This window comes from Cervus canadensis, chromosome 10 (assembly GCF_019320065.1).
Source record: "Cervus canadensis isolate Bull #8, Minnesota chromosome 10, ASM1932006v1, whole genome shotgun sequence".
Classification (NCBI taxonomy): domain Eukaryota; kingdom Metazoa; phylum Chordata; class Mammalia; order Artiodactyla; family Cervidae; genus Cervus; species Cervus canadensis.
In genome coordinates, this window is record NC_057395.1 from 40,147,750 (window position 1) to 40,171,560 (window position 23,811).

Below are 23,811 nucleotides of genomic sequence, written 5' to 3' on the forward strand. Positions count from 1 at the left end.
TTTGCCCCAACAAGTGGTCTCCTGATTTATTAGCCTGTTGTGCGGGCAAGCAGCATGAGCTTGGACTTGGTAAAATTTTTGCACTGTGAAATATAACACAAATGTGTATCACCTTAATTGTGTCTCCTTGCTCAGAGAATAATTGACTTGAAGGTCCTAAAGTTACACCACTTTAATAAAAAAACCCTAACATTACTCTTACATAATGGTTTAGAAACATGAAAATTGTAAATTTGTTCGATAAAACTGACCCATTATTCAACTTTTTTTCTTGCAACTAATTTTAGAGAGTTCTAACAAATTAGATTAATACATCTCTTAAAGGAGCTTTGTTCTCATTGGCTTATGTAGGGGAATAGAATTTGCATATCTTGTGGAAGCTAAGTTCCCCAACTAGCGACTGAATCCAGGACCTCTGCAGTGAGATCATGGGAGTCCTAACCATTGGACAGTGAGGGAATTCCTGAAAAATTTTCATATTAACAGTAACTTCACAGTACATCAACTTGAAACTTATTTCTATGATCCGTTGGTCATTTAAAACTTTGTACTAATATTAACTTGGTATTGGAGAAGGCTCTTGAGAGTCCCTTGGACTGCAAGGAGATCCAACCAGTCCATCCTAAAGGAGATCAGTCCTGAGTGTTCATTGGAAGGACTATGTTTAAGCTGAAACTCCAATACTTTGGCCAACTGATGTGAAGAACTGACTCATTTGAAAAGACCCTGATGCTGGGAAAGATTGAAGGCGGGAGAAGAAAGGGATGACAGAGGATGAGATGGTTGGATGGCATCACTGACTCAATGGACATTAGTTTGGGTAAATTCCAGGAGCTGGTGATGGACAGGGAGGCCTGGCGTGCTGCAGTCCATGGGGTCGCAAAGAGTCGGACACGACTGAGCGATTGAACCGAACTGAACTGAACTAACTTAAGCTAATTAACTCTTGGACACCTTGCTATGATCTAAAAATAGTTTTAAATTTATATAATTTTGCTTATTCTTGTATGTTACACAGAGGCGGAATCTCTGAATTAGATTAACAAACGCGCTCCGTTTTGCCACTTAGAGGGGGTAAAACGGTAGTGGGGGTTGTAGAAAGTTGCGTCCTATAGCGTTAGGAGTTTCGTTAATCTCTTAAAATGCTCGACTACGACAGCTCCCAATTATTCACCTTCTCATGGAAGGATGACAGGGATAGAGGAGAACTGTTCACTAATGCCAGGCGCCGCAGAGCCGTAATGCACCTGCGCAAACCAGGACAGGAACACCCACAGGACCAAAAACACCCGTAATTATACACCTGTTCACCGACGCGACTCCTGCGCGCACGCACCCCACGCTCCCTTAGCTCCGCCCCCTCGTGCGTGCCGACACCTCCTTCCGTCTAATTTCGGTTTCCTCTGCGAGGAGCCCGCCCTAACCTCTTCCGGGACCAGACGTCATCGTTCTCGCTTCCCGGTAACTAAGGTGATGAGGGGACTTCCCACTGAAGGGAGCGGACGTCTTATTGGACGGCGGAGAGCTCCTGAGGCGCCCTGGTTGCTCCTAGAAAACAGTTCTGTATGCGCCGGTGTTCCGTGCGACAGAAAGGTTTATAGGTGAACGTGGAAAAACGTGTGTTCTGAGGAATTGTGATTTTGAGGCGCGAAGCGCGTCTCACTTGCCCTGTTTCAATATGGCGGCGCAGCCTATCTGAGTGTCTTCCTTCCGCTCTCCTGCCCCCAGGCCATGTTTGATTGGCCAGCGGGCGGCGCCGTGGAGTGACGCACAAGGGTGCTGACCAATCGGCTTAGAGCTGAGGTGGACTTGGTGGGAGCCGGATCCCGGCTTTTAGCAGCTGTGGTTGCGGAAGGCTGCGGCCAGGTGAGCTCCTCCGGCCAGGTGAGGGGGCAGCACGGGTGATGAGGCCGAAGGCTGGGACAAGAGTCTCTTCTGAGGGCGGGTGGGTTGCTCCTGGGGCGAGGCCTTTTCCCGGCAGGCGGGGGAACTGAGGGGATCGGTGACCCAAGGGTTTGTTGAAAGTGGCGCGGTCCCCGACAGCTGGGGCGGCGGGCCGGCTTTTGGCGCAGGATCCCTCGGACTCGGGGGAGGGGGGGCCCGGAAGGATCCAACGTCCATTTTAAAGTTGAGGAACTCGAGAATTAGGTTAAATGATTTACGCTTCGTAAGGGAGCCGGAGCTAAGAACCCAGGTCTTCAGACTCCTTGCTTAGCCTTAGCTGTGTCCTGAAAAGTCACGCCCTTAAAGTGAAATGAATGGTACAGATTTTTTTTTTGGGGGGGGGGGCAGATATATATACAGGATCTTTACAGTTTTACTTTTTCATAATTCACCCATTCAGCTAGTAACCCATTCTGAAACTTTTCCCCTTTGAAAATACGATGTTAGGGATCAACGCGTCTCTAGAAAAATGCACTGTTGGCTCATGCACACAGTTTTGCATGTCATTTCTGAGGATTTATTGACCTGGTTAAGTTCCTTGTTGGCTGTGAGCCCAGAGTTAAGAATCCATGCTCTTGAAATAGTGAGGGGAAGAGAGGCAGTGGGAAATGGACAGTGCAGGTTTTAATATGTAGATGCCTGGGGACATAGGATGGAGATATAGTACCTATTAATAATGAAATGTTTTGAGAAGAAAAATGGTCACTTAATGAAGCCTGCTGAGGTGCTTGCAGAGAGTGCTTTCATTACCACATAAATTACCTTTTGCTGCCCAGGTGGTTGCCGAAGTGTTTCTTGTGTATACAGTGCCTCAGTTTCCCCCTTTTGCCAGAAATAACAGATGTCTTGATTTAATTGGAACAGACATTTGGAATTTCTATGATCTATGTTGTGTGTAGCAGAGTAATCGATTCATTCACATATATAAGCTGTATATTATTCTCTTTGTCTGAATTATTTATGGTACATCTTAAAGTAATTGGAGACAGTCATTATTTAGCATTGCATCAGTGAGCACTAGAGGCCACTTATATAATGGATTCCTTAATTTGCCTTTTTTCCCATTGTTGAACTTTTTGTTCCCTTGAATCCTACTTAATAATAGCTGGACTGTATGTTAGCCTAGATTTTAGTATGTAAACAGAATGTATAGAGCACTCAGGGGACTTGGCATTATCTTGGTGTGGAAAATGTACATAATCTGAATGGCTGATTTTATTGGAATCTTTCAAAGCATGAGCATAAACAACTGTGGTGAGAAGATAGGTGCTGGTGAGGTGTGTATGTAGCGTAGTAGTCCACTGGCCTTTAATTCCAGTGATCCCAAGAAGTACTTTTGGGTAAGAACTGGGGGCTGTTAACTCCGTGAATAGCATTTGAGCATCAGTATCTAAGTCTTTCCCCTGTAGTTAATAACAGCAAGAGGGAAAATGGCACAAAACCAAGATCACTTGGAATGTAAATTTTAATACAATGTTTTACTCAAATAGAGTCAGGAGGGAAGGGGGTCAGGGAGGAAGGTAGCCAGCTTCTGAAACAGGGCTTGAACATGGGTTTGAAATCTGCTTGACTGAATTGATAATGTGCTGTTTGAGGAGCTTTAAATGACTCTTACTCAACTGCATGCAGTTCAGAGATGACCACGAGATTGTAAACCTCCTGCCCCTTTTATTTTTTTTTAAGTACTAGAAACGGGGATTTGAGAAAGGAACAGGAAAGGTAGCCGTAAAGTTAACTGACCCTTAGGGATCAGAGAGAAGTGAGACATTGGCATCCTCCAGTGACAAGTTCTTTTATACTTTAGTGTTTAAAGAATGTTGCATTAGGTGATTATCTTTTTTTTTGAAGTTCAATGGGAATTTCACATACAATTAAGAGTTTATCTGTATTTTTTTTTAGACAATGGCCACATATCTGGAGTTCATTCAGCAGAATGAAGAACGCGATGGCGTGCGATTTAGTTGGAATGTGTGGCCTTCCAGCAGACTTGAGGCTACAAGAATGGTTGTTCCACTGGCTTGTCTTCTCACTCCTTTGAAAGAACGTCCAGACCTGCCTCCCGTACAGTATGAACCTGTACTCTGCAGCAGGCCGACTTGCAAAGCCATTCTCAATCCACTTTGGTATGAACTCTTTTAAAAACTAGTGAAAAGGATGACTACAATAAATTCCAATGTTTACGTGATTCTGTTAAAGTGATTCATTTGGGCAAGATGTCAGATCTGAGATGAGTAGTGAATAGTGGAAATACTTAGGTAATGAGTGCTTGTGGGAATCCCCCCGGCCTGATAACTCCAGATAGAATTAGAACTTATGGGGTGAGGTGGAGGGAAAGGGTTGCTAGTTGTTTTTCCCTTCTGGTTTGCAGTTTATTTTTGGTTTAACTGTTGATTTTATTGGTGTCGTTAAAGCTTTTTCCAGAAAATTCCAAATGCTTTAGACAGTTTTGTCGCACCTACCTGGTATGGTGATCCCGTACAGCAGGAAGAAGTAATAGGCAGAAGAAATTTGAGCTCTTAAAAGATTTTATTGTTAAGTGTAACTTTTTTTTTGCGCCTGGAATAGTGACCTGTGATCGCTAAATGTGGGCACTCTGAAAGAATTTGTAAACAAATGAGCAGTATCTTAAATACTCTTTAAAGCATAAAATTTTTATATAGTGGAACTTTTTTTTTACTTCATTCTCCTTGCTTTTACTTGATGTGCCCATGTATAAGATGCTGCTGCTCTTTTAAAATAATAGCCCCTGATGTTAATTTTCTAAATGTAGAAAGCATGGGGCAAGCAACAAGTTTTAAGAAGTGTATCAACCCAGAAGCCTTCCTACCCAGCTTCAAGTGAACTAAGTGTGGTTCAAGTCTGAGGAGTTTTTCCTGTGTAAAATGTACTTTTTAGTGCTAAAATTTAGTAGTTTCACAGATCCGAACAGTAAAGATGTTAGGAAAATTATAAAGACTTTTTAGATAACAGGGCCACAGGAAGTAACGAATAAATTTTATAGCTCATGAACTTCTAAATATTTTCTAGGAAGTCAGAAAAGAGAAAAAAGGGTTTAGTAGCCATTCATTGTTGCTGCTTGAAGGAACCTTTCTGTGTCCTCAGCAGCCAGAACTCGAGTGGCAGAGAAGGTGTTGCAATGCCTTCATCCACTGATGCACCCACATAGGAACACACATCTCTCTGAGATGAACTGAGCTTGAAGTTTACATGTAAATGTTTTCTAGCTTAAAACACATTATTGACCAGAGACATATTAATGCCAGAGGTGTTCGTTTCTACAAAAATCCCCCCGCTTAGTACTGTGTTAAAAATGAAAATAGTACCTGGGTGTAATACTTTATCTTTCTCACAGTCAGGTTGATTATCGAGCAAAGCTTTGGGCCTGTAATTTCTGTTTCCAGAGAAATCAGGTATGTGAATATAATTATTTTAAAAGTATTCCTTGTGTTTCCATTCGTTGTCCTACGCTGAAAAAATTGAGGTGAATTTGGGTCTCTCCTGGGAATATTGAATGTTGAACATCCGTGATTTTTCTTTTGAATGGTCATTCCGTTTCTTTATTTGTGTCTTTGTCATTTGCTTTGGAGAGGACATAGAATTCTTTCTTTGTTTTTCTAAGTACACTCTCTGTAAGCACTGAGTATGTTACCCTAGAAAATAGATAAGGTGTTTATATTACATTTGACTTCAATTTATTTTAATTGGATACTGGATTTTCATTTTCTGACCCTTCTAACTTTTAGGGTCAAATATCAGTATTTATCTTGTTTTGATTTAAGCATTTTTAAGCTATTAAGCTAAGAGCTCCCAAATGATGAGAGACTTCTCTTTGACATGAACTGTGCCTATGAAGAAAATGTTCTAAAAGTGGATTGTGATGATTATTGCACAGTTCTGTGTGTATTTACTAAAAATCACTGAATTATGCATTTTAAATGGGTAAATTTTATGGTATATAAACTATACCTTGGTAAAGCAGTTAGCAAATAATTATGCTCATCATAATATATACTGTTCTAGTAGACCTTAAGATACTAATAATCTACTTATTTTTAATTTGATCATAATTATGAGTCTCATGCTCAGTGCACACTGAGTCCAGTGATAAAGGACCAACCTGCAGTTGGTAACTGAGTATAAGCTTGGGAATTAGAAGCAGGTACCATTCAAGATTTTTTTTTAAAAATATTCATTTATTTTGGCTATGCCAGGTCTTAGCTGAGGCACATGAGCTCTTCATTGCAACATTCAGAATTTTTAGTTGCAGCATGTGGGATCTAGTTCGCTGACCAGGGATCAAACCCAGGTCCCCTGCATTGGGAACATGGAGTCTTGGCCACTGGATCACCAGGGAAGTCCCACCATTCAAAATTCCATGGGCGATTCAGAAGTATATGCAAGTCTTAAAAACATTCCTACACCCTATTACACTCAGAATTGATGTCCATTTAATTTTATTAATTGTGGAAATTCTAATGGATCAGAAAGACAGTGTCAACAGAGTAAAAGCCAGCTCATACAGTGGGTGAAAGTATTTGCAAATCGTATGTCTAAGGGATTAATATACAGAATATTTAAGAACTCGTAATGGTCAACAATAGGGAAGCCCAGTTCAGAAATGGCCAAAGGACTTGAAGAGATAATTTCTCCAAAGATGATAGACGGATGGCCAATAAGCACATAAAAAGGTGCTCATTGTCACTAATCATTATTGATGTTTACCAAATGATCCGGTATTCCCACCTCTGGATATATACCCAAAAGAACTGAGAGCAGGATCTTGTAGATATACACTCCTATTCATAGCAGTATTATTCACAGTAGCTAAACATTTCACCTGACTTCAGTATCCGCTGCTAGATGAATGGGTAAGCAAGTCTTGTGTATTCAGTGAAATAGTAATCAGCCTTAAGATGCAAGGATGTTCTGACTTACGCTGCAATGTAGTTGAGCTTTACTGATATTACTGAGTGAAATAAGCCAGTCCTAAAAAGACAAACATATGATCCCCCTTAAATGAGGTACTTGGAGTAATCAGATTCATAGAGACAGAAAGTGGAGAGGTGGGTGCCAGGGGCTGGATGGGGATGGAGCAGAGATTGTTTAACAGGTTCAGAGTTTCAGTTTTACAAGATGAGAAAAATTCTGGGGGATGGATGTTGGAGATGGTTGTGCAACGTTAGGAGTGTATTTAAGACTTCTGAACCGTACACTCAAAAAGATGGTAAAATTGGTATGTATGGCATCATACCTCAATTTTTAACTTGGGGGAAAGGAAAAGCAACATACAAGCTATGAATCTAAAATGTCTGCAGAGAAAATAGAAGGCATCTATGACATTATGTTAAGCACCAAAAGGCAGGTTGCAAAATTGTGCATACAAGATGATCTCAGCTGTGCTTAAGAAGTGTGGAAACCAAGATGTTGACAGAGGCTGCCTCCAGGTGGTGGGAGTGTGTGTGGGGGTGGTTGTTTCTTTTTTCTTAGATTTTTCTTGTTCAGTCACATAGTCGTTTGTAACCCCATGGGCTGTAGCCTGCCAGGCTCCTCTGTCCATGAAATTTCTTGTACTTGCCATGTTCTCTACAATGAACATGTATTACTTTATTGATCACAGCTAGAATAATAAACCTAAATAAAAGCTTTAGATGCCACATAGATAATTGATAAGACAGCTAAAATCTCAGGTGTTCATTTATAGGCAACAATTAGGAAATGGTTTTAATAGTGTGTGTTTTAATCATTTAGAAGTTATAACATATCTGAAAACCGCATTTTAAAAAATGTTTCAGTGTGATAGGGCAGTATTAATAGATTTTTGTACTTCAGTAACATGTTCTACATTTTGTACTTTCAGAATAAATACGTGGTCATTAAACTATTACTATTTTTATAAATGGAAGATAAAAGACATAGTGTAACTTTCAGCCCTCATGAAACATTGCTCTGTCTTGTTCTCTCCAGTTTCCTCCAGCTTACGCAGGCATATCTGAGGTGAACCAGCCTGCTGAATTGATGCCCCAGTTTTCTACAATTGAGTACGTGATACAGGTAATTGTCATGCGTTTAAGGAGCAGTGTTAAGTATTGAGTTTCTTCTGAAATACTCTTGTCTTCTGTGTCTGTTGCCCATATGGACGATTTATAGCTGCAAGGCCCATGGGATCCTTGACTGCTCAGTGTGTGGGCACAGAGGTGTCCCTGGGCCTTGGTTCTGGCTTTTCCTCAGGCTGGAGCTCTCTCCCTGTATCTGCGTTGCCCCCTCCCTCCCCTCTAGCTTTTTGCTCACACGTTACTTTTTTTTTTTTTTTTAAATCTGTAATGTTACTTTCTTAACAAGGCTGCCCTAGCCTCCCAGTTACTGGTGGAGCTCCGCCCCCCACCCCGCCCCACCTGCACAATCCTGCCCCTCTTCTCTGTTCCCAAAAGTTAGCTCCTCAGGCAGATAGGGATCTCTGGCCTTTTGGTCCGCTGATGTATCGCAGGACCTGAAGCAAGGCCTGGCATTCAAAATGGGGAATAAATTGTTGGATACAAATAGTCTTTGCGTCTAGTTGGTTTTGATAAAACCTGTCTTTTAATGAGGTAAGTTTATGGACAGGGAGGCCTGGCGTGCTGCGATTCTTGGGGTCGCAAAGAGTCGGACACGACTGAGCGACTGAACTGAACTGAGAGGTTTGTTTCGACGGTCTTATCCCTGACAAGTGTAAATAAAGAGTTGTTGTTTAATACGTACCTGTTTTGTTTTAAAAAGAGCAGGTCACGTCTGTCTGTACACTGACTATTATGCCATTTTTCTCTGCATCCAGCGAGGTGCCTCATCCCCTCTGATCTTCCTGTATGTGGTGGACACGTGTCTGGAGGAAGATGACCTCCAAGCGCTCAAGGAGTCCTTGCAGATGTCCCTGAGCCTCCTCCCTCCAGACGCACTGGTGGGTTTGATCACGTTTGGGAGGATGGTACAGGTTCACGAACTCAGCTGCGAGGGGATCTCCAAGAGTTACGTCTTCCGGGGGACGAAGGACCTTACTGCCAAGCAGATCCAGGTCAGTTCCTGGCTTGTCCTCAGGCAGGAGCAGGGATAGTTCTTAAAGTTTCATTAAAAAAAAAAAAAAGTTTCATTAAGAAAAAGGAAAAAATTAGGAGCCATTCTCTTGTTGTGTTATGAGAAATGCGTCCTTTTGGTTTGTGTAGGACATGCTGGGCCTGACCAAGCCTGCGATGCCTGTGCAGCCCGTGCGCCCGGCTCAGCCGCAGGAGCGCCCGTCTGTGTCCAGCAGGTGAGCCTGGCCCCATGGGTGGGGGGTGGGGGGGGCGCAGCGAGAAGGCCTTGTATTTTATTTTTAAAGGGGGAAAAGAGATTAAGCCTAATCAATATTTAATGTTTAATAATAAGCATAATACATCAATGTATGTTTAAAATTTATAGATAATCTATATAAATATATATGTACACATACATCCTGGGGCAGTTTTGCTCAGGATGCTTTTCCTTTTAGAGTTGTATCACCATAGAGGTTATGAGAGCACTGCACACAGTCATTCCCCTCTTCTTAGACATGTGGCTGTGGTCCTTTTTTTCTTTTTTAAATTTTGACAGCACTGCTGCTTTGGGGACCTCAGTTCCCCAACCAGGTATTGAACCTGGGGCACAACAGTGAACGCCCAGAATCCTAACCACTAGGCCACTAGGGAACTCGCCCCGTTTTGTAAAGCTGGGGACACTGAAAAGGCTTCTGTCCTGAGACAAACCTGAGACTCGGCACTTAGTTCACGTGGCCTGCTGTGCTCCTAGAACAGCCATGGGCTGGGTGAACAGTCAGCCAACATAAGGTAGTGGTTACGGCCTCTTCTGTAAGAAACCGGTGTTTCTCCCTGATGACTCCAAGTGTTTAAGAGAAACATGGAGAGAGTCTTCAGAATGATCGATGATCCCTGCTTGTGAACCTTACATGAACTGAGTTCCTGTTAGGCATGTCTTTAGGATTTTTTTTTTTTTTTGCCACTTAAACTTTAATTAAACTGATTTGCTCCTGTTTGAAATTGATTTTCTTTCCACACTACATGTGCAAATTATTATATGTTAGGCTTTAAGAGATTGTCCTGTATAACATTGCTTTGAGTTTTTTGTGTTTGTAGTTAGAGACAACTTTGAAGAAAAAAATACTGCAAGTTTTTTCTACTGATACTTGTTTTGAAGAGCAGTAGCTATGTGTCATGTGGGCCGAGGACCAGAGTACTTTATTAAATCAGACTTGATGTTTCCATTCAAAATCACGCAGGTTTCTGCAGCCCATTCACAAGATTGACATGAACCTCACTGATCTCCTTGGGGAACTACAGAGGGACCCGTGGCCTGTTCCTCAGGGGAAGAGGCCTTTGCGATCCACTGGTGTTGCCTTGTCCATTGCTGTTGGCCTGTTGGAGGTAACTGAGAATTTACTGCCCTGCTAAACTTTGTAAGCTTGCTGGCAGAAGGTATGTTCCTTGGCCTTGTCTGAAAAATCAGCTGTGACCCCAGTCAGCTGGCTTTGTTAGTTTATCAGAACGTACTTCAGTGATTATTATTGTCCACAGTGAAGGAGCACTCAGTGTTTTGAAACTTATAGAAAGTTTTCTTGAGAAACACAAGATCATTAGGGCAGTGGGATCACAGTAAATTAATGAAAGCTCTCCAGAGCCTCAGGCTGGAAGTGAGAAGCTGCTTGTGTATAGAGTCGTTTGCTCTTTGCTGCAGTGTCCTTAGTGTTCACGACAGTTCATGACAGCCGAGGGAGCGCGTATTTGTGGCATCTCTGTGGGAAGTATGCTTGGGGCTGGTTGTGTGTCTCTAACATGCTGCCACTCGCTGTCACAGGGCACTTTTCCAAACACGGGAGCCAGGATCATGCTGTTCACTGGGGGACCCCCCACTCAGGGACCTGGCATGGTGGTTGGAGATGAATTAAAGGTTCCTATTCGTTCCTGGCATGACATTGAGAAAGACAATGCCCGCTTCATGAAAAAGGCAACCAAGGTAGGTGCTCCTGGCTACAGGCAGTAAGTGTAGTCACCCAGGGTGGGGCTTCGGCTGCTCAGGAGCGACCTCTGCTCTGCCCAGGCCATGCTGTGTGGCAGGCAGGCTGCTTTTGCTGAGATGACCTGCCAGATCTCGCTGACATTAAATATCTGCCCCAGTTCTGTGACGTTGGTTAGAGTGGATGTGATCAAACAGGGGACATGAGGACAGTTTCCTTTATGACATCCATATAAAAGAAGTGTAGCTTCCAATATTGAAATACTTTGAGGATACCTAATGGGGGATGTCCCTGTTCCATGAAGATGGTTTTTCTTTCTCCGCAGCACTATGAGATGCTTGCGAATCGCACTGCTGCAAACGGTCACTGCATTGATATTTACGCCTGTGCCCTTGATCAGACTGGACTCCTGGAGATGAAGTGTTGCCCAAATCTTACTGGGTATGTGGACAGTGAGCCCCTGAGTAAAGTGAGACTGGTGGTTCTCGGGAAAGAGAAATGAGGGGTATAACCGTGGGGAGGGCCCAGGCTAGCTCACAGGAGCATTCGTTTGGCTCCGGGCTGTGGTTTCTGGGCTGGGGAGAGTGGTGCACCTCTCAGAGAAAGAAGCTATGATCAGAAGGAGGTCAGGCTTCCCAGGAACCTGTCGTTTCAGAGGAACTTCATTTCTTAGAGTTGTTCAGACACCCGGGCAAGATGGCAAGCATGGAATGTGTGGCCTTTAATATTTCCTTGTGAGAAGGGTAGGGAATAGGTCTGAATGCCGGAGAAACTAGGAGCCCCTCCCCTGGCTTCCTGACAGCCTGGAGGGTGCAGTGAGGGGTGGGTTGAGAGCACAAGTCCTCACCTCGGGTGGTTGGCATTGTGGAGGCATGGTCCTCAAAGCAGGATGAGGCCCAACCAGCCGCCTCAGGGCTCCATGGGGCCTGATTAGAAATGTGCACACTTGGGCCTCACCCCAGACCTCCTGAGTCAGAGGCTGAGGCTCCAGTCTGGCGGTCAGTTTTAACAAACTCTGGGGATTTTGGTGAGATCCACAGACGTGCAATGCTGGTCTGAAGCTGCTGCACGTCAGAATCACCCACGAACATTAAAAGCTACTCTTGATTTGAGTCCCGTTCCTAAAGTCGGATTTAATTAGCACAGGGCGCGGCCTGGGCGTCAGTGTATTTAAAGTTGCTGAGAAAAAAAAAGTTGCCAAGAGTTTCTGACGTGCAGGGTTTGAGAACCTCAGCGTGTTCCAGGTATGGCTGAGCACATGCAGCTGATGATTGTATTATTTTTGTTTTAACTTTTTAATTGAGGTAATTAAGATTCACAAGGAATTGCAAACATAGTACAAAGAGATCTGTCCGTACTTTTCATCCAGCAATTCCCAATGGCTCAGTTGCTTAGTTGTGTCTGACTCTTTGCGACCCCATGGACTACAGCACACCAGGCCTCCTTGTCCATCACCAACTCCCGGAGTTTACCCAAACCCATGTCCATTGAGTCAGTGATGCCATCCAACCATCTCATCCTCTGTCGTCCCCTTCTCCTCCTGCCTTCAATCTTTCCCAGCATCAGGGTCTTTTCAAATGAGTCAGTTCTTTGCATCAGGTGGCTAAAATATTGGAGTTTCAGCTTCAACATCAGTCCTTCCAATGAACACTCGGTACTGATCTCCTTTAGGATGGACTGGTTGGATCTCCTTATAGTCCAAGGGGCTCTTAAAAGTCTTCTCCAACTCCACAGTTCAAAAGCGTCAATTCTTCAGTGCTCAGCTTTCTTTATAGTCCAACTCACATCCATACATGACTACTGGAAAAGCCATAGCCTTTACTCGACGGACCTTTGTTGGCAAAGTAATGTCTCTGCTTTTTAATATGCTGTTTAGGTTGGTCATAACTTTCCTTCCAAGGAGGAAGCGTCTTTTAATTTCATGGCTGCAGTCACCATCAGCACTGATTTTGGAGCCCAGTGCTGGCATCTTACATAAATACAGCGCAATGTCACAACCTGGAAACTTGACTTAGTCTATATAGTTAACTCCATTATGGACTGGACTTGGCTTTCACCAATGTTTACATGCACTCATTTTAAAAATCTCTGTGTATGTCTAGTTCTGTGAGGTATTTGTCATCTCTTGTAGGTTTATATAACTGTCATAGTGATTAAGATACAAGCGCTGTTCTAAAGAATTCTGTTTCATGTTTTAAAAATAATGTCTTTCCTGAGTACAGCTTGAACTGGCTGTTACCCTTAGCAAGCAGTATATTGTCAGTAGCACCTTTATAGACATGCTTGCTTTTTTCTTTTTGCTCTAAATTGTTTGTCAATACCCAGGAAGCCTCTGAATGGCTTTCAGTCATCCTAAAGGTTCATTTTCTTTTTCCTTTTTTCTTCCTAGAGGCTACATGGTGATGGGAGATTCTTTCAACACTTCTCTCTTCAAGCAGACTTTCCAAAGAATTTTCAGTAAAGATTTTAATGGCAATTTCCGAATGGCATTTGGTGCTACTTTGGAAGTAAAGGTACAATAGATTTCTAAAGATTTAAGGGAAGAATAGTGTTCCTACTTATTTAGTAGTTGGCCTTGGGGAAACCTCACCCTGCAGGACATGGGCACTTAAAGAGAAGAAGTTCCCAGCAAAATGATCCCACCATCCCTGGTCGCTTTGCTTCTCAAGAATGACCTGTGTATTTATCAGTGTTTGAAACACGGAGTTGTCTGCTCTCCCTGCAGGTTCTGCGCTGTCCTAGGACAGCAGGCCTTAGATTATGGGTGGTAGGCTGAGCACCCACTCAACCACTGATTCATGCATAATACCTGCCTGCAGACCGACCAGTGCTCTTAAATAGGGTGGCATCATGAGTGTGGCTTTTTATTTTCCACACAGAGACTGTAGACCTATACCCTTGATCCTGAGTCACTGAGAAAACATTCAAAGTGACCATTAGAAAATATGATGGTAAATATTACTTGTGAATTGGTGATAATGAGTAAATCATCTGGGTTAGACTTCAAAAAACATCCTCAAATGTTTGAGGTTTATTTAAATAGATGAAGAATGGACTTTGCTGAAATGAATTCAGATTTAAAAATCCGAGTATGTTGGCCTTGTCATTATGTCAGAGTCCATGAATTAAGTATATTTAAAGATACACAAGACAGCATGTTTGCTGATTGACAGTTGTAACTAATTATAGCAGGTTCGTGGCATTGGAAAGAACGTAGTATTACTGGTGGAATTGCTGTCCTCTGTGTGCACAGTTGTTTCGACTTTGAGAAAGCAGGACATGTGGCATCATCTTTGGAATAAAGATATGCTGCTTCTCAAGGAGGGTTTTATTAAAGTTCGGGTCGGTTCACAGCAGTCATGCAGAACCGTGTAGCAGCTTTTGTGTACTAGAATCCTGGTAGGGTTTTCTCTGGGTGAAGTGATAACCCTGCTGTTTCTTCCTCTAAGTTTTAGTTGTGTCCTTTGTAAGAGGGTGGTTCTTAGTGGTTAACTGTGTGCTCTTGTGTAATTCTGTCTCAGACCTCAAGGGAGCTGAAGGTTGCGGGAGCCATCGGACCCTGTGTGTCTCTGAATGTGAAAGGACCATGTGTGTCAGAAAATGTAAGAAAAGCTCCATCACCTTTCTCTCCTCTGTCCCAGATTTGGCCGCTTCGATGGGTTGAAGCTGGATGACCTTTTGTTGTTTCACCTGTTGGCTTCTGTCTATGCAGAGGGGAGGAGGGGTAGTGTCGTCTCTGTCTTTCTGTCCATCCAGCTAAATGGTCAGGAGAAAGCTGAGGCTCGCAGAGGTTCATTGTCCTGCTCAGGGTCAGAGCTGACACGGAGGAGCCAGGCCCAGGTCCCCCTGACCTGCTATTCCTGCTTGGGTGGTAGTGCCAGAGAACCACCAGGCGTTCCATTCCATAGAGCACAGCCCTTCAGAGATAAACTTATGCACTTATTGCCGTTGGAAGGGCTGCCTTTGTCTCACTTCTCAGAGACCATTCGAGTCGGCTGGGTGGTGGTGACACCGTGTGCCTGCAGACGTTGGTGTCCGCGAGTACACGGAAGCAGCTCAGCCTCACCAGCTGGGGAGGTGGCCTTGCTGGTGGCCCGCTTCCTCTGCTCACACTGCGGCTACCAAGGGTGCACCAGCGGTCCAGCGAGGCCTGTCCAGGCTGGCTCTGGGCAGAGTGATGACGTTTGTGTCCTTCCCCACCATCATCTTCAACTCAAGGGTGGGCGGGAGGGGTGGGTGTGGACTCTGGGGGAGGGTGGGTGGGACGAGGTACTTCACGGGTCCAGGACTCAGCGTCTCTGTTGGGGAATAAAGGAAATGATGGGACCTACTGTATAGCACTATCTGGAAGATTCAGCAAGCAGCTCAGGGGAAGCACCAGGGTCACCCACACTAGATTTCACCCTTCACATCAGAGTTCTGTCCTCAGCAATGAACGTTTCACTAGTGACTACCTAGAGCAAGTTTGAAGTTGCCAGAGGCAAGACAATTTGTGAGAATTTTCCTGTAACTCTCTGGGTGAGGTGGGTTGCTGCCCCAAGCCCCTCTGATGAGTCCCTTGTCATCCCCAAGTACTAAGGGACTTGTACTCCTGTTTCTCAGCGGGGCCTTGGGAGGCTTCCGTGTTCCTAAATATTCCCCATAGACTTAGAATCTGCCTCAGAAGGTGTTGTCGATTAGTCCAGAATGATGAGCTGCTCTGGGGTCCATCAGGGACCAGCCATGACACTTGTGGATGGGGATGGAGGAGGCAATGGCGAGGGAAGTACAGTTTTCAGACACACTGGGAAGTTTGAGAAGAGTGTAATGAATCCTGTTTCCCCACCATTTAGAGTCATCAGTCCTGGACATTTTGTCAGGATTATCGCTCTGTCCTCTCGTTGGCCACATTTGAGTTACCTATCTGATATCCTCTACTTGCCATATTTGCTATCCTATTTTGCCTTTGAAAACACATCGCAGATGTCTTGAGTCTGTGTTTCAGCGTGCAGCTTCTGAAGACAAGGTTATTCTCAAGATTAGGAAAGCAGTTTCTGATACCATCTAACACATGGTCACGTTCTGTCCCTACTTTCTCTCCAAGTGCCCTTGCAACTGTTTTCCCTTCTAACCAGCAGTGCTTCTGGGATTATGTATCCTCAGTCTTCTGAGACCTAGAGTGGACTTGCTGTCATTCTGTTTATGCTTTTTGGCTTGTTGTTTTGTTTGACTATGTCTGTTGAGGAGACAGAGCCAGGTGCCAGCATCTTCTGTCCTTGAGTGTCACGAGGTTTCCGCGTGTCTGTTTTCTCATTTGACTTGTCTTCTGTCATATTTGCTGTGAAGTGGAGGCTAGACAGGGGCCGTTTCCTTTTTGCCTCAGCAGGAAACCTGTTGAATGAGATGATAGCACAACACGAGTATCTTGTTTGCCAGCAGCCGTTCCCCTGATGGCATTAGGTTATCCTTTGATAACCCTGCATTTCAGTGTATTTGAATCTCAGTAAAATGGTGATCTCCTAGTTCCATCTTTCCATTTTCTTCTGATCAAGGCAGATCAGAAGATGCTTACTTAAGGAGTAAATGCATACTTAAGGAGTTTGTGTATTACTGAGAAGAAGTCCTTGTGGGGCTCTGGATGGTTTGTGACCACGCTTGGCCCCTGTTGCTATAGGGGAGGAACAAAAATTGTCCTTTTTCCTCTGCCCATGTCCGTTTCATTGTTCGGGACCTGACAAAACACAGCTTAACAAGAGAAAAGCAAGTTTGTTAATGTGTGCATCGCACATATACCCAGCACGTATGTCTCTAGTGATGGGTAACTGCAAGGGGTGGTTAGAACTTGGGAGTATGTTGCTTCTTAACAGAGGAGCAATAAATTTGTAGAAGAGGGACAACACAGAGGAAAGGGACTTTGGATCCTGAGGAGTGGCAGATGGAGGAAACGTAGATAGATGGGGAATCTCATGAAAAAGGAGGGTTTTTTAAGCACGAGTCATTACACATTCTTCCCATGCCACCTCTGGGCTGTTGAGCATCTAGCGTGTCCTTGGCGGTTACTTCAGAAGCTCCTGCCTTCTTGGCAGGAGGAGGATGGAGAATTTTTTTACGTCTGGTTTTAAAAAATGACCTTCAGTTTAAAATAATCCTTAGGCCAGCGTGGCATGTTTTGGGTGACAGTACTCTGAACCACATGGATCTGAAGCTTGAATGAGTTTCACCTATTAAAAATGGAGTTGGACAGTGTGGGGAGAGATTTGAGAGGAGGGTTAGCAAGCCCAGAAAGGGAGGTGGGCAGGCCCCTGTTATTTCCTCACTCTCATTCCTGGGGGTGGCCTCACTGCCCAGCAAGAGTTAAAGGGAAGGTGAACATGCAGACCTTCGTCCATCCCACGATCTTGGCAGGAAAGTCTCATGAAGCACTGGGAGCTGTGGCCTGATTTCACTGTGACTCTTCCCTCTCCTGCCTGAGCATCACCTTCCTCAGATGCTGGTTCTGTGCCCGGGGACACAAGCTCCTGGCCCAGCTCCGTAGAGACCGGACTGATGTCAGCTGTCCTTAACTGACACTGTACACTGCAGGTGGATTCAGAGAAATGTACGAGAGGTGTCATGACTCTCTCTATGCACAGTTGTGTTGCTCTCCAAGGCTGGTTTTCCGTATTCTAAAGAGGTGTTGAATGTATGTTTCAGACCCTGGTTCATGGTTCTAGGTGTATGATACCTGTAGCTTTTCTTCTCAATGTTATGCTTAAAGCTGTGATACCCTTCACACTATAGTGAACTTCTTATCACTGGGGAGCCGTTCAGTTGTTCAACATAATGTAGCCTTCACACGGCTAAAATCTCAGTTCTCTTACCACGAATTTATATGTAGCTTTTGCATAAGGGAATTGAGTTAAGAATTTATATTTGACAGCTCAAGTTCTGTAATTATTTCTTAGTCTAGTAACAACGGAGGAAGCACACAAATCGTTCAAGCTAGGCAGGTGGTTCTTTTCTCTTCTAGTATTTACTTCTTCCCTGTCCCTGACTTGATCCTCTCAGTTGACGTCAGTGTTCTGCACTATCTGTGTCTGTGTAGAGATACATCTCACTGATGTAATGAAAACTGATCAGAGTGCCCATTTGAAAAGCGTGATTTTAAAGCACTGTAATAAGTGTTAAAGTTTATTCTGGCTTGTAATTTTACTTTTTTAGTGAAATTTAGATTTTCTTTATTTTTTGGCTGTGCTGCACAGATGTGGGATCTTAGTTCCTTGACTGGGAATTTGAACTTGTGCCCCCCTGCAGTGGAAGCTCAGAGTCCTAGCCACTGGACTACCAGGGAATGCCCGAAATTCAAGCTTTCGTTTGGAGTGAGATAGTCTAAGGGGCCTGCCCTTCTCAGATTCAGTACTTATCATTAGCAGTTAATCACTGGAGTATCTTTTTTGTCTTACTTCTTTTTAATTCCTCTTCTCACCCCTAGGAACTTGGTGTTGGTGGCACGAGCCAGTGGAAAATCTGCGGCCTTGATCCCACGACGACGCTCGGCATCTACTTTGAAGTAGTCAACCAGGTGGGCTGGATTTCTTTGTGAATAGTCATGTTTCTGCATTGTGTTTTCTGGTTTATTACAGACCGGGGTTTCTGGTTTCTCTCTCCAGAAGCTGATGCTACTTTGGGCTTGTGTTGGGCCTGATACCAGTCTGGCATCATCTTTTTTATTCTTTCGGGGGTTTGGTCAGGGTCAGACAGGAGATTGCCCTTGTCACTTTGTTTGTTCCTCTCCATCAGAAGAGGAATGGCTTTTATCAGCCATCATAATGTTGGTGAATTTCTGAGTGTGTCAGTTTTTCTCCAGTACTTTACTGTTTTAAACTCAGACATACAGAAGCATGAGTAGAATTGTACAGTGAATACCCCAGTAGCCACCACTGAGGTTCTGTAATTAATATCATGTCTAGCCTTCCCTCAATTCCTTCTGTTTGGCTGGACTTTGAAGCAAGTTGCAGTCATCAGTGTCTTTCCTCCCTAAACCCCTCAACATGTATATCATTAAGTCGTGTTCAGTGTTTAGTTGAATATGGTTCTCTTGTTGGTTTTTTTTTTTTTTTTTTTTGATCCCTGGGTCGGGAAGATACCCTGGAGGAGGGAATGGCAACCCACTGCAGTATTCTTTTAATTTTTATCTTTAGTTAATTTTTTAAAAAATTTATTTATTTGTAATTGAAGGATGATTGCTTTACAGTATTGGTTTCTACCAAACATCAACATGAATCAGCCATAGGTTTACCCATGTCCCCTCCCATTTCAACATCCCTCCCACCTCCCCTGACATCCCACCCCTGTAAATTGTCACTGAGCCCCAGCTGGTTCTCTTTTTTTGAGATAAGGATTATAAACAGTGAAAAGCCCTGATGTTAAGTGTCGCATTCAGCACGCCTTGAGAACCTTGCTGTCACCACGGTGTTGGTCGTCTTAGGATGCACCTGCAGCCTTTGTGACCGCTTCTGTGGTGTCCTGCACTGACAGTAACAGGGTGCTGGCCTCTTGCCCTGCAGCACAACGCCCCGATCCCGCAAGGAGGCCGAGGCGCCATCCAGTTCGTCACGCACTACCAGCACTCCAGCACCCAGCGGCGCATCCGTGTGACCACCGTTGCCCGCAAGTGAGCACCCCAGCTTCCTCTCTGCTGAGCCCCTGGTCTTTGCTGTGGAGGGAATCTAGTATCTGGTTGTTCATCTCTGTGATCCACTGATTGCAGGGTCCTCACTAGCCCTTGCTGGCTCATTTGATCAGAGCAGGATGGGGATGGGGTGGGGGAGGAGGGGGTGGGGGAGGAGGCAGCACTGCAGCTTACTCAGCTTAGAAGATGCTCCTTTAGTAGGGATAAGTTCTTTAGAAATGATATTTCATCATTTTATTTATCAAATAAGTGACCCATAAGCATACCGTCCTTGAAAAAGATTCAAACAGCACGTAGTTATGTAAAGAGTGGGCCTCCCTGCCTCCCCTGAGGTGAAGTACAATTACCATGCTAGCTTCACTGTCCACAGTCCCATTTCTGGGCAGTCGTGTACCACGTGTGTGCATTATATACATGATGGCTTTTGTGTTGGTGCGCATAAGCGTCTCTCATTAATGTGTCAAGGATACCTTTCTTGTCAGTACATAAAGGCCTCAACCTCATTTTTGTTTTGGGGAAAAAAAAAAAAAAAGCTTTTTTGAAGTAGTTGGTAAAGAATCTGCCTGCAGTGCAAGAAACCTGGGTTCAATCCCTGTGTTGGGAAGATCCCCTGGAGGAGGGCATGGCAACCCACTCCGGTATTCTTGCCTGGAGAATCCCATGGACAGAAGAGCCTGGTGGGCTGCAGTCCATGGGGTCGCAAAGAGTCAGACATGACTGAATGACCAAGTACAGTATTAGAGTCAGGTTTACAACAGAGTGGTCTCATGTTTTTATAGGCTGTAACTCCATTTACAGTTATTATAAAATGTTGGCTCTAATCCTTGTGCTGTACAGTATGTCCTTGTAACCAGTTTATTTTATACACAGTAGATTTTACCTCTCATGCTCCTCCCTTCTTCCCTTTCCACTAGCTTGTTCTCTATTTGTGAATCTGTTTATGTTTCGTTATATTCATTCGTTTCATTTTTTAGATTCCACATGTAAGTGAAAACGTAGAGTATTAGTGTTTGTCTTTCTCTGTCTGACTTGTCTCAGTAAGCATAGCACCCTCTAGGTCCATTCGTGTTGTCGGAAATGGTGGAATAGAATTCCTTTTTTTGTGGCTGAGTATTATTCCTCTGTGTGTGTGTGTGTCTGTGTGTGTGTAAAAACAGAGATTAAGAAGAGGTGCGTGTTTGAGTGTGAGAGCCTCTGTGTGTGTGTGTGTCTGTGTGCGTGTGTGTAAACACAGATGAAGAAGAGGTGCGTGTGTGAGTGTGAGAGCCGGCCCTCACCCTGGGATGTTTGGTCAGTTGGGCAGACGTGCAGAGCCAGCTGAAGCACATTGAAGCGGCGTTTGACCAGGAGGCGGCGGCGGTGCTGATGGCACGGCTGGGGGTGTTCCGAGCCGAGTCGGAGGAGGGGCCGGACGTGCTCCGGTGGCTGGACCGACAGCTCATCCGGCTGGTGAGTTGGGGGCAGTGGCACTGAGTTTGGTCTTGGTCTCAGTTCTACTTTTGAGAAAAGATAATTGTCACTTAAACCTATTATTTTATATATTCCGTAAACAAGAGTTTTATCAGTTGCTTACCTCACACCAAGCACTGAGAAGAGTGTAAAGGAAGCCTCAAACACGCATTTCCCCTCCAGGGCTCACCTTACAGGTGGGAAGAGGCTCCACACACAGACTGTTTAGACGATGGTGCAGACCTGAGTGTGTTGAGGGTTGACTCAGGAGTCCCTGTGAATGCTGGGCTTCTGCATTTTCCCTCCAAACCCTGGAGGGTTTGGGGGGGAAGTTGGGGTGCGGCACTGCCAGCCTGTGGGCACAGTGTGCGGTCAGTGTGTGCGGGGACCTGCAGAGGCCACGGTCACAGGTGCCTGAGTGTGCAGTGGGGGAGCAGCCGTTCGCGCGATGCCCTGGTTGTGGAGTCAGGGGAAGGGACAAGTGTGGTTCTGAAGCAGAGGTGTGTCAGCAGCGTGATGCTTGTGTTCACACCACCTGTCATCATGTAAGATCCATTGGAGGGTGAAAGGGCCGCTGTTGGGGAGGCCCATGGAGGATTTTTCTGGCTCCAGGGGGCAGAGGCCAGGATGGTGGCGGTACGGTTGGAGGGGAGAGGAACTTTGGAATCAGGATGTATGCTGAGAGGAGGATTGATTGAACCTGGTCAAACTGTCTTTGGACTCAAAGAAGAAAATAATCAACGCAGAGTCAGGTTTTAAGTGTGGGTAATTGTAAGAATGATGGAGCGCTGGAAAAGGGGAAAGGAGAAGAGCTTGAAGGTGGAGGAGAGGAATCTTTTTTTTTTTAATGTAATAGTTTATTTTGAGTGTGAACTTTCAAAGCATGTCCAAGGAAAGTACCCACCTGTAGTCAGGAGAGGTCCTGAAGGAGCTCAGGTCAGAGGTCAGCACTGAATCTGGAGGAAGGACACGGGTGACACTGGACTGGCCGTCGAGCTGTTTGTAGACAAGGAGGCGAGGATGGGAGGTGAGGAAAGGGGTGGAGGAGCCCGCCACAGTGAGGGGGAAGGAGGCGGGTGGGCTGTTTGATGAGGCAGAGGAGGATCAGTCGCTCGATGACGGGGTACGGGAAATTGCTGCTCTAGTGGCTGGCTAACAGGAGAAACTGAAGAGGCTGGGGGTCCCCTGGCTCACGGCGGGAGAGGATTTGGGATGGTGAGGTCTGTGCGAGAATGTGATGCAGAGAGGCTCGTTGCTAGAGATGAGCTTTTTTCAAACGGTGGGCAGTCGGATCCTCTGGTGACCAGAGGGTGTGTGAAATGAAGAGGAAATAGAGCAGGAAGAGAAAACATTCATAAATTTGGCTGTGAGAGGACAGCGGAGTGGTAGAGAGGTGGGATGTTAGGTTATCCTGGTCCTGGAGGTTTTCCTATGGAAAAGTCGCCTGGGATGCCTCTTTGAGCCCCTCCCAGTCGGCCCTGCATGGGAGCTGTTAGGACAGGGGGCTCCAGCCCCTCCCAGACCTCCCCCCTTCCCCGCACAGGTTTTGGGTGTTGCGTGCAGCACTGGACTGAGCAGGAAGGGGCAGAGGTGAGGGTGGGGCGTGGCCTTCTTCCCAGGAGTTTTCAGGTAACTCACTTTGTTGTTTTTTCCCTGTTTTCTCTCACCAGTGTCAGAAGTTTGGACAGTATAACAAAGAAGACCCTGTGTCATTTAGGTTATCAGATTCCTTCTCTCTATACCCTCAGGTAAGTAATACCTGTTGTTAAAATAACAAAAGAAGAAGAAAGTCACATACATAAAGCTCACTGCTCTTGGGGTAAAGTGAAGACTCCGTGTGTTTGGAGACTTTCATCTGTAGGTGACGAAGGTCGTTCAGGTCAAGGTCAGCTGGTGCCTGAGCCCCTTGGGAGAGCAGGTGCACAGACGCTGGGGAGAAGGCAGAACAGGCCTGTTGCTGTGAGGCTGTGGCATGATCTCTGATTCGCTGTTTGCTGAGGGCCAGGCACCTGTTTCGTTTGGTGGCTGGGAGCCAGCCCCGTATCTGGGCCTGGGGTGTGTGGATCGGGCCCCTCACAGATGCAGCTTCCCCAGAACAGGAGGCAAGCTCAAGGTTTTCCTCCTTCCCTCAGGGATACCTTAGTGAGGAAGAAGCAGACTTTCATTTTTAAGGGAACTTGTTAGGACTTTGGTACACAAACGGGTATTACCTTATCAGATACTCGGTTTGGTGAGTGGGCCTAGATTTCAGTCTTTAGCTTGTGTAGCTTGGACTCTAGGGCCGCAGGGAGGCTCGAGAGCCCAGCTCACTGGACAGGCTGGCTGGGCGGTTCTGATGTGTGTCTGTCCGGCCTGTGTCCGAGCTGTCGAGGCTAGAAGGAGGCCCACGAGAAGACAAGCTTCTCCGCCTTGGCCCTTCCATGTGGAAACTTTGACTCCCCCAGAGAACCCCCTCTTTTTTAGAAATGTTTATTTCTAATTGTAGTGAAAACTCCACAGCATACGATTGACCCTCTCACCCATTTTTAAGTGTGCAGTTCAGTAGTGTTGAGTATGTTCGATTGTTGAGCAGCGGATCTCGGCCACTTTCACCTCAGGAAAGAACGGTCATCTTTCAGCTCTCCCCTCCCTGTTCCCCAGCCCCGGGCTGCCATCCCCGCCTCAGCTCACCGCGCCCGGAGGCCTTGGTCCTGAGGGCTGGTTCTCCTGTCTCCGGGCTGGCGGTTCTGCTCTCTGGGGGTCTTAGGAAGGT

The 23,811-nt window shown here is 45.3% G+C and overlaps 1 protein-coding gene across 2 annotated transcripts in view; it reads left to right on the forward strand.

The window, feature by feature from the left end:
* Positions 1–1,480: 1,480 nt before the first annotated feature.
* The window catches only part of SEC23B (SEC23 homolog B, COPII coat complex component), a 33,293-nt gene continuing 10,962 nt past the window's right edge, over positions 1,481–23,811 (forward strand). Inside the window, exons 1-15 of one of the 2 annotated variants that reach the window (XM_043479519.1) lie at positions 1,481–1,884; positions 3,844–4,067; positions 5,297–5,354; positions 7,909–7,995; positions 8,753–8,989; positions 9,138–9,223; positions 10,226–10,370; positions 10,801–10,959; positions 11,286–11,401; positions 13,350–13,473; positions 14,482–14,562; positions 18,411–18,500; positions 19,486–19,592; positions 20,906–21,059; positions 22,730–22,807. In XM_043479519.1, coding sequence (XP_043335454.1) covers positions 3,847–4,067; positions 5,297–5,354; positions 7,909–7,995; positions 8,753–8,989; positions 9,138–9,223; positions 10,226–10,370; positions 10,801–10,959; positions 11,286–11,401; positions 13,350–13,473; positions 14,482–14,562; positions 18,411–18,500; positions 19,486–19,592; positions 20,906–21,059; positions 22,730–22,807 — 1,743 coding nt within the window. In that variant the 5' untranslated portion in view covers positions 1,481–1,884; positions 3,844–3,846. The remainder of the gene's footprint in view (positions 1,885–3,843; positions 4,068–5,296; positions 5,355–7,908; positions 7,996–8,752; positions 8,990–9,137; positions 9,224–10,225; positions 10,371–10,800; positions 10,960–11,285; positions 11,402–13,349; positions 13,474–14,481; positions 14,563–18,410; positions 18,501–19,485; positions 19,593–20,905; positions 21,060–22,729; positions 22,808–23,811) is intronic. The other variant, XM_043479518.1, reaches the window with a different exon arrangement.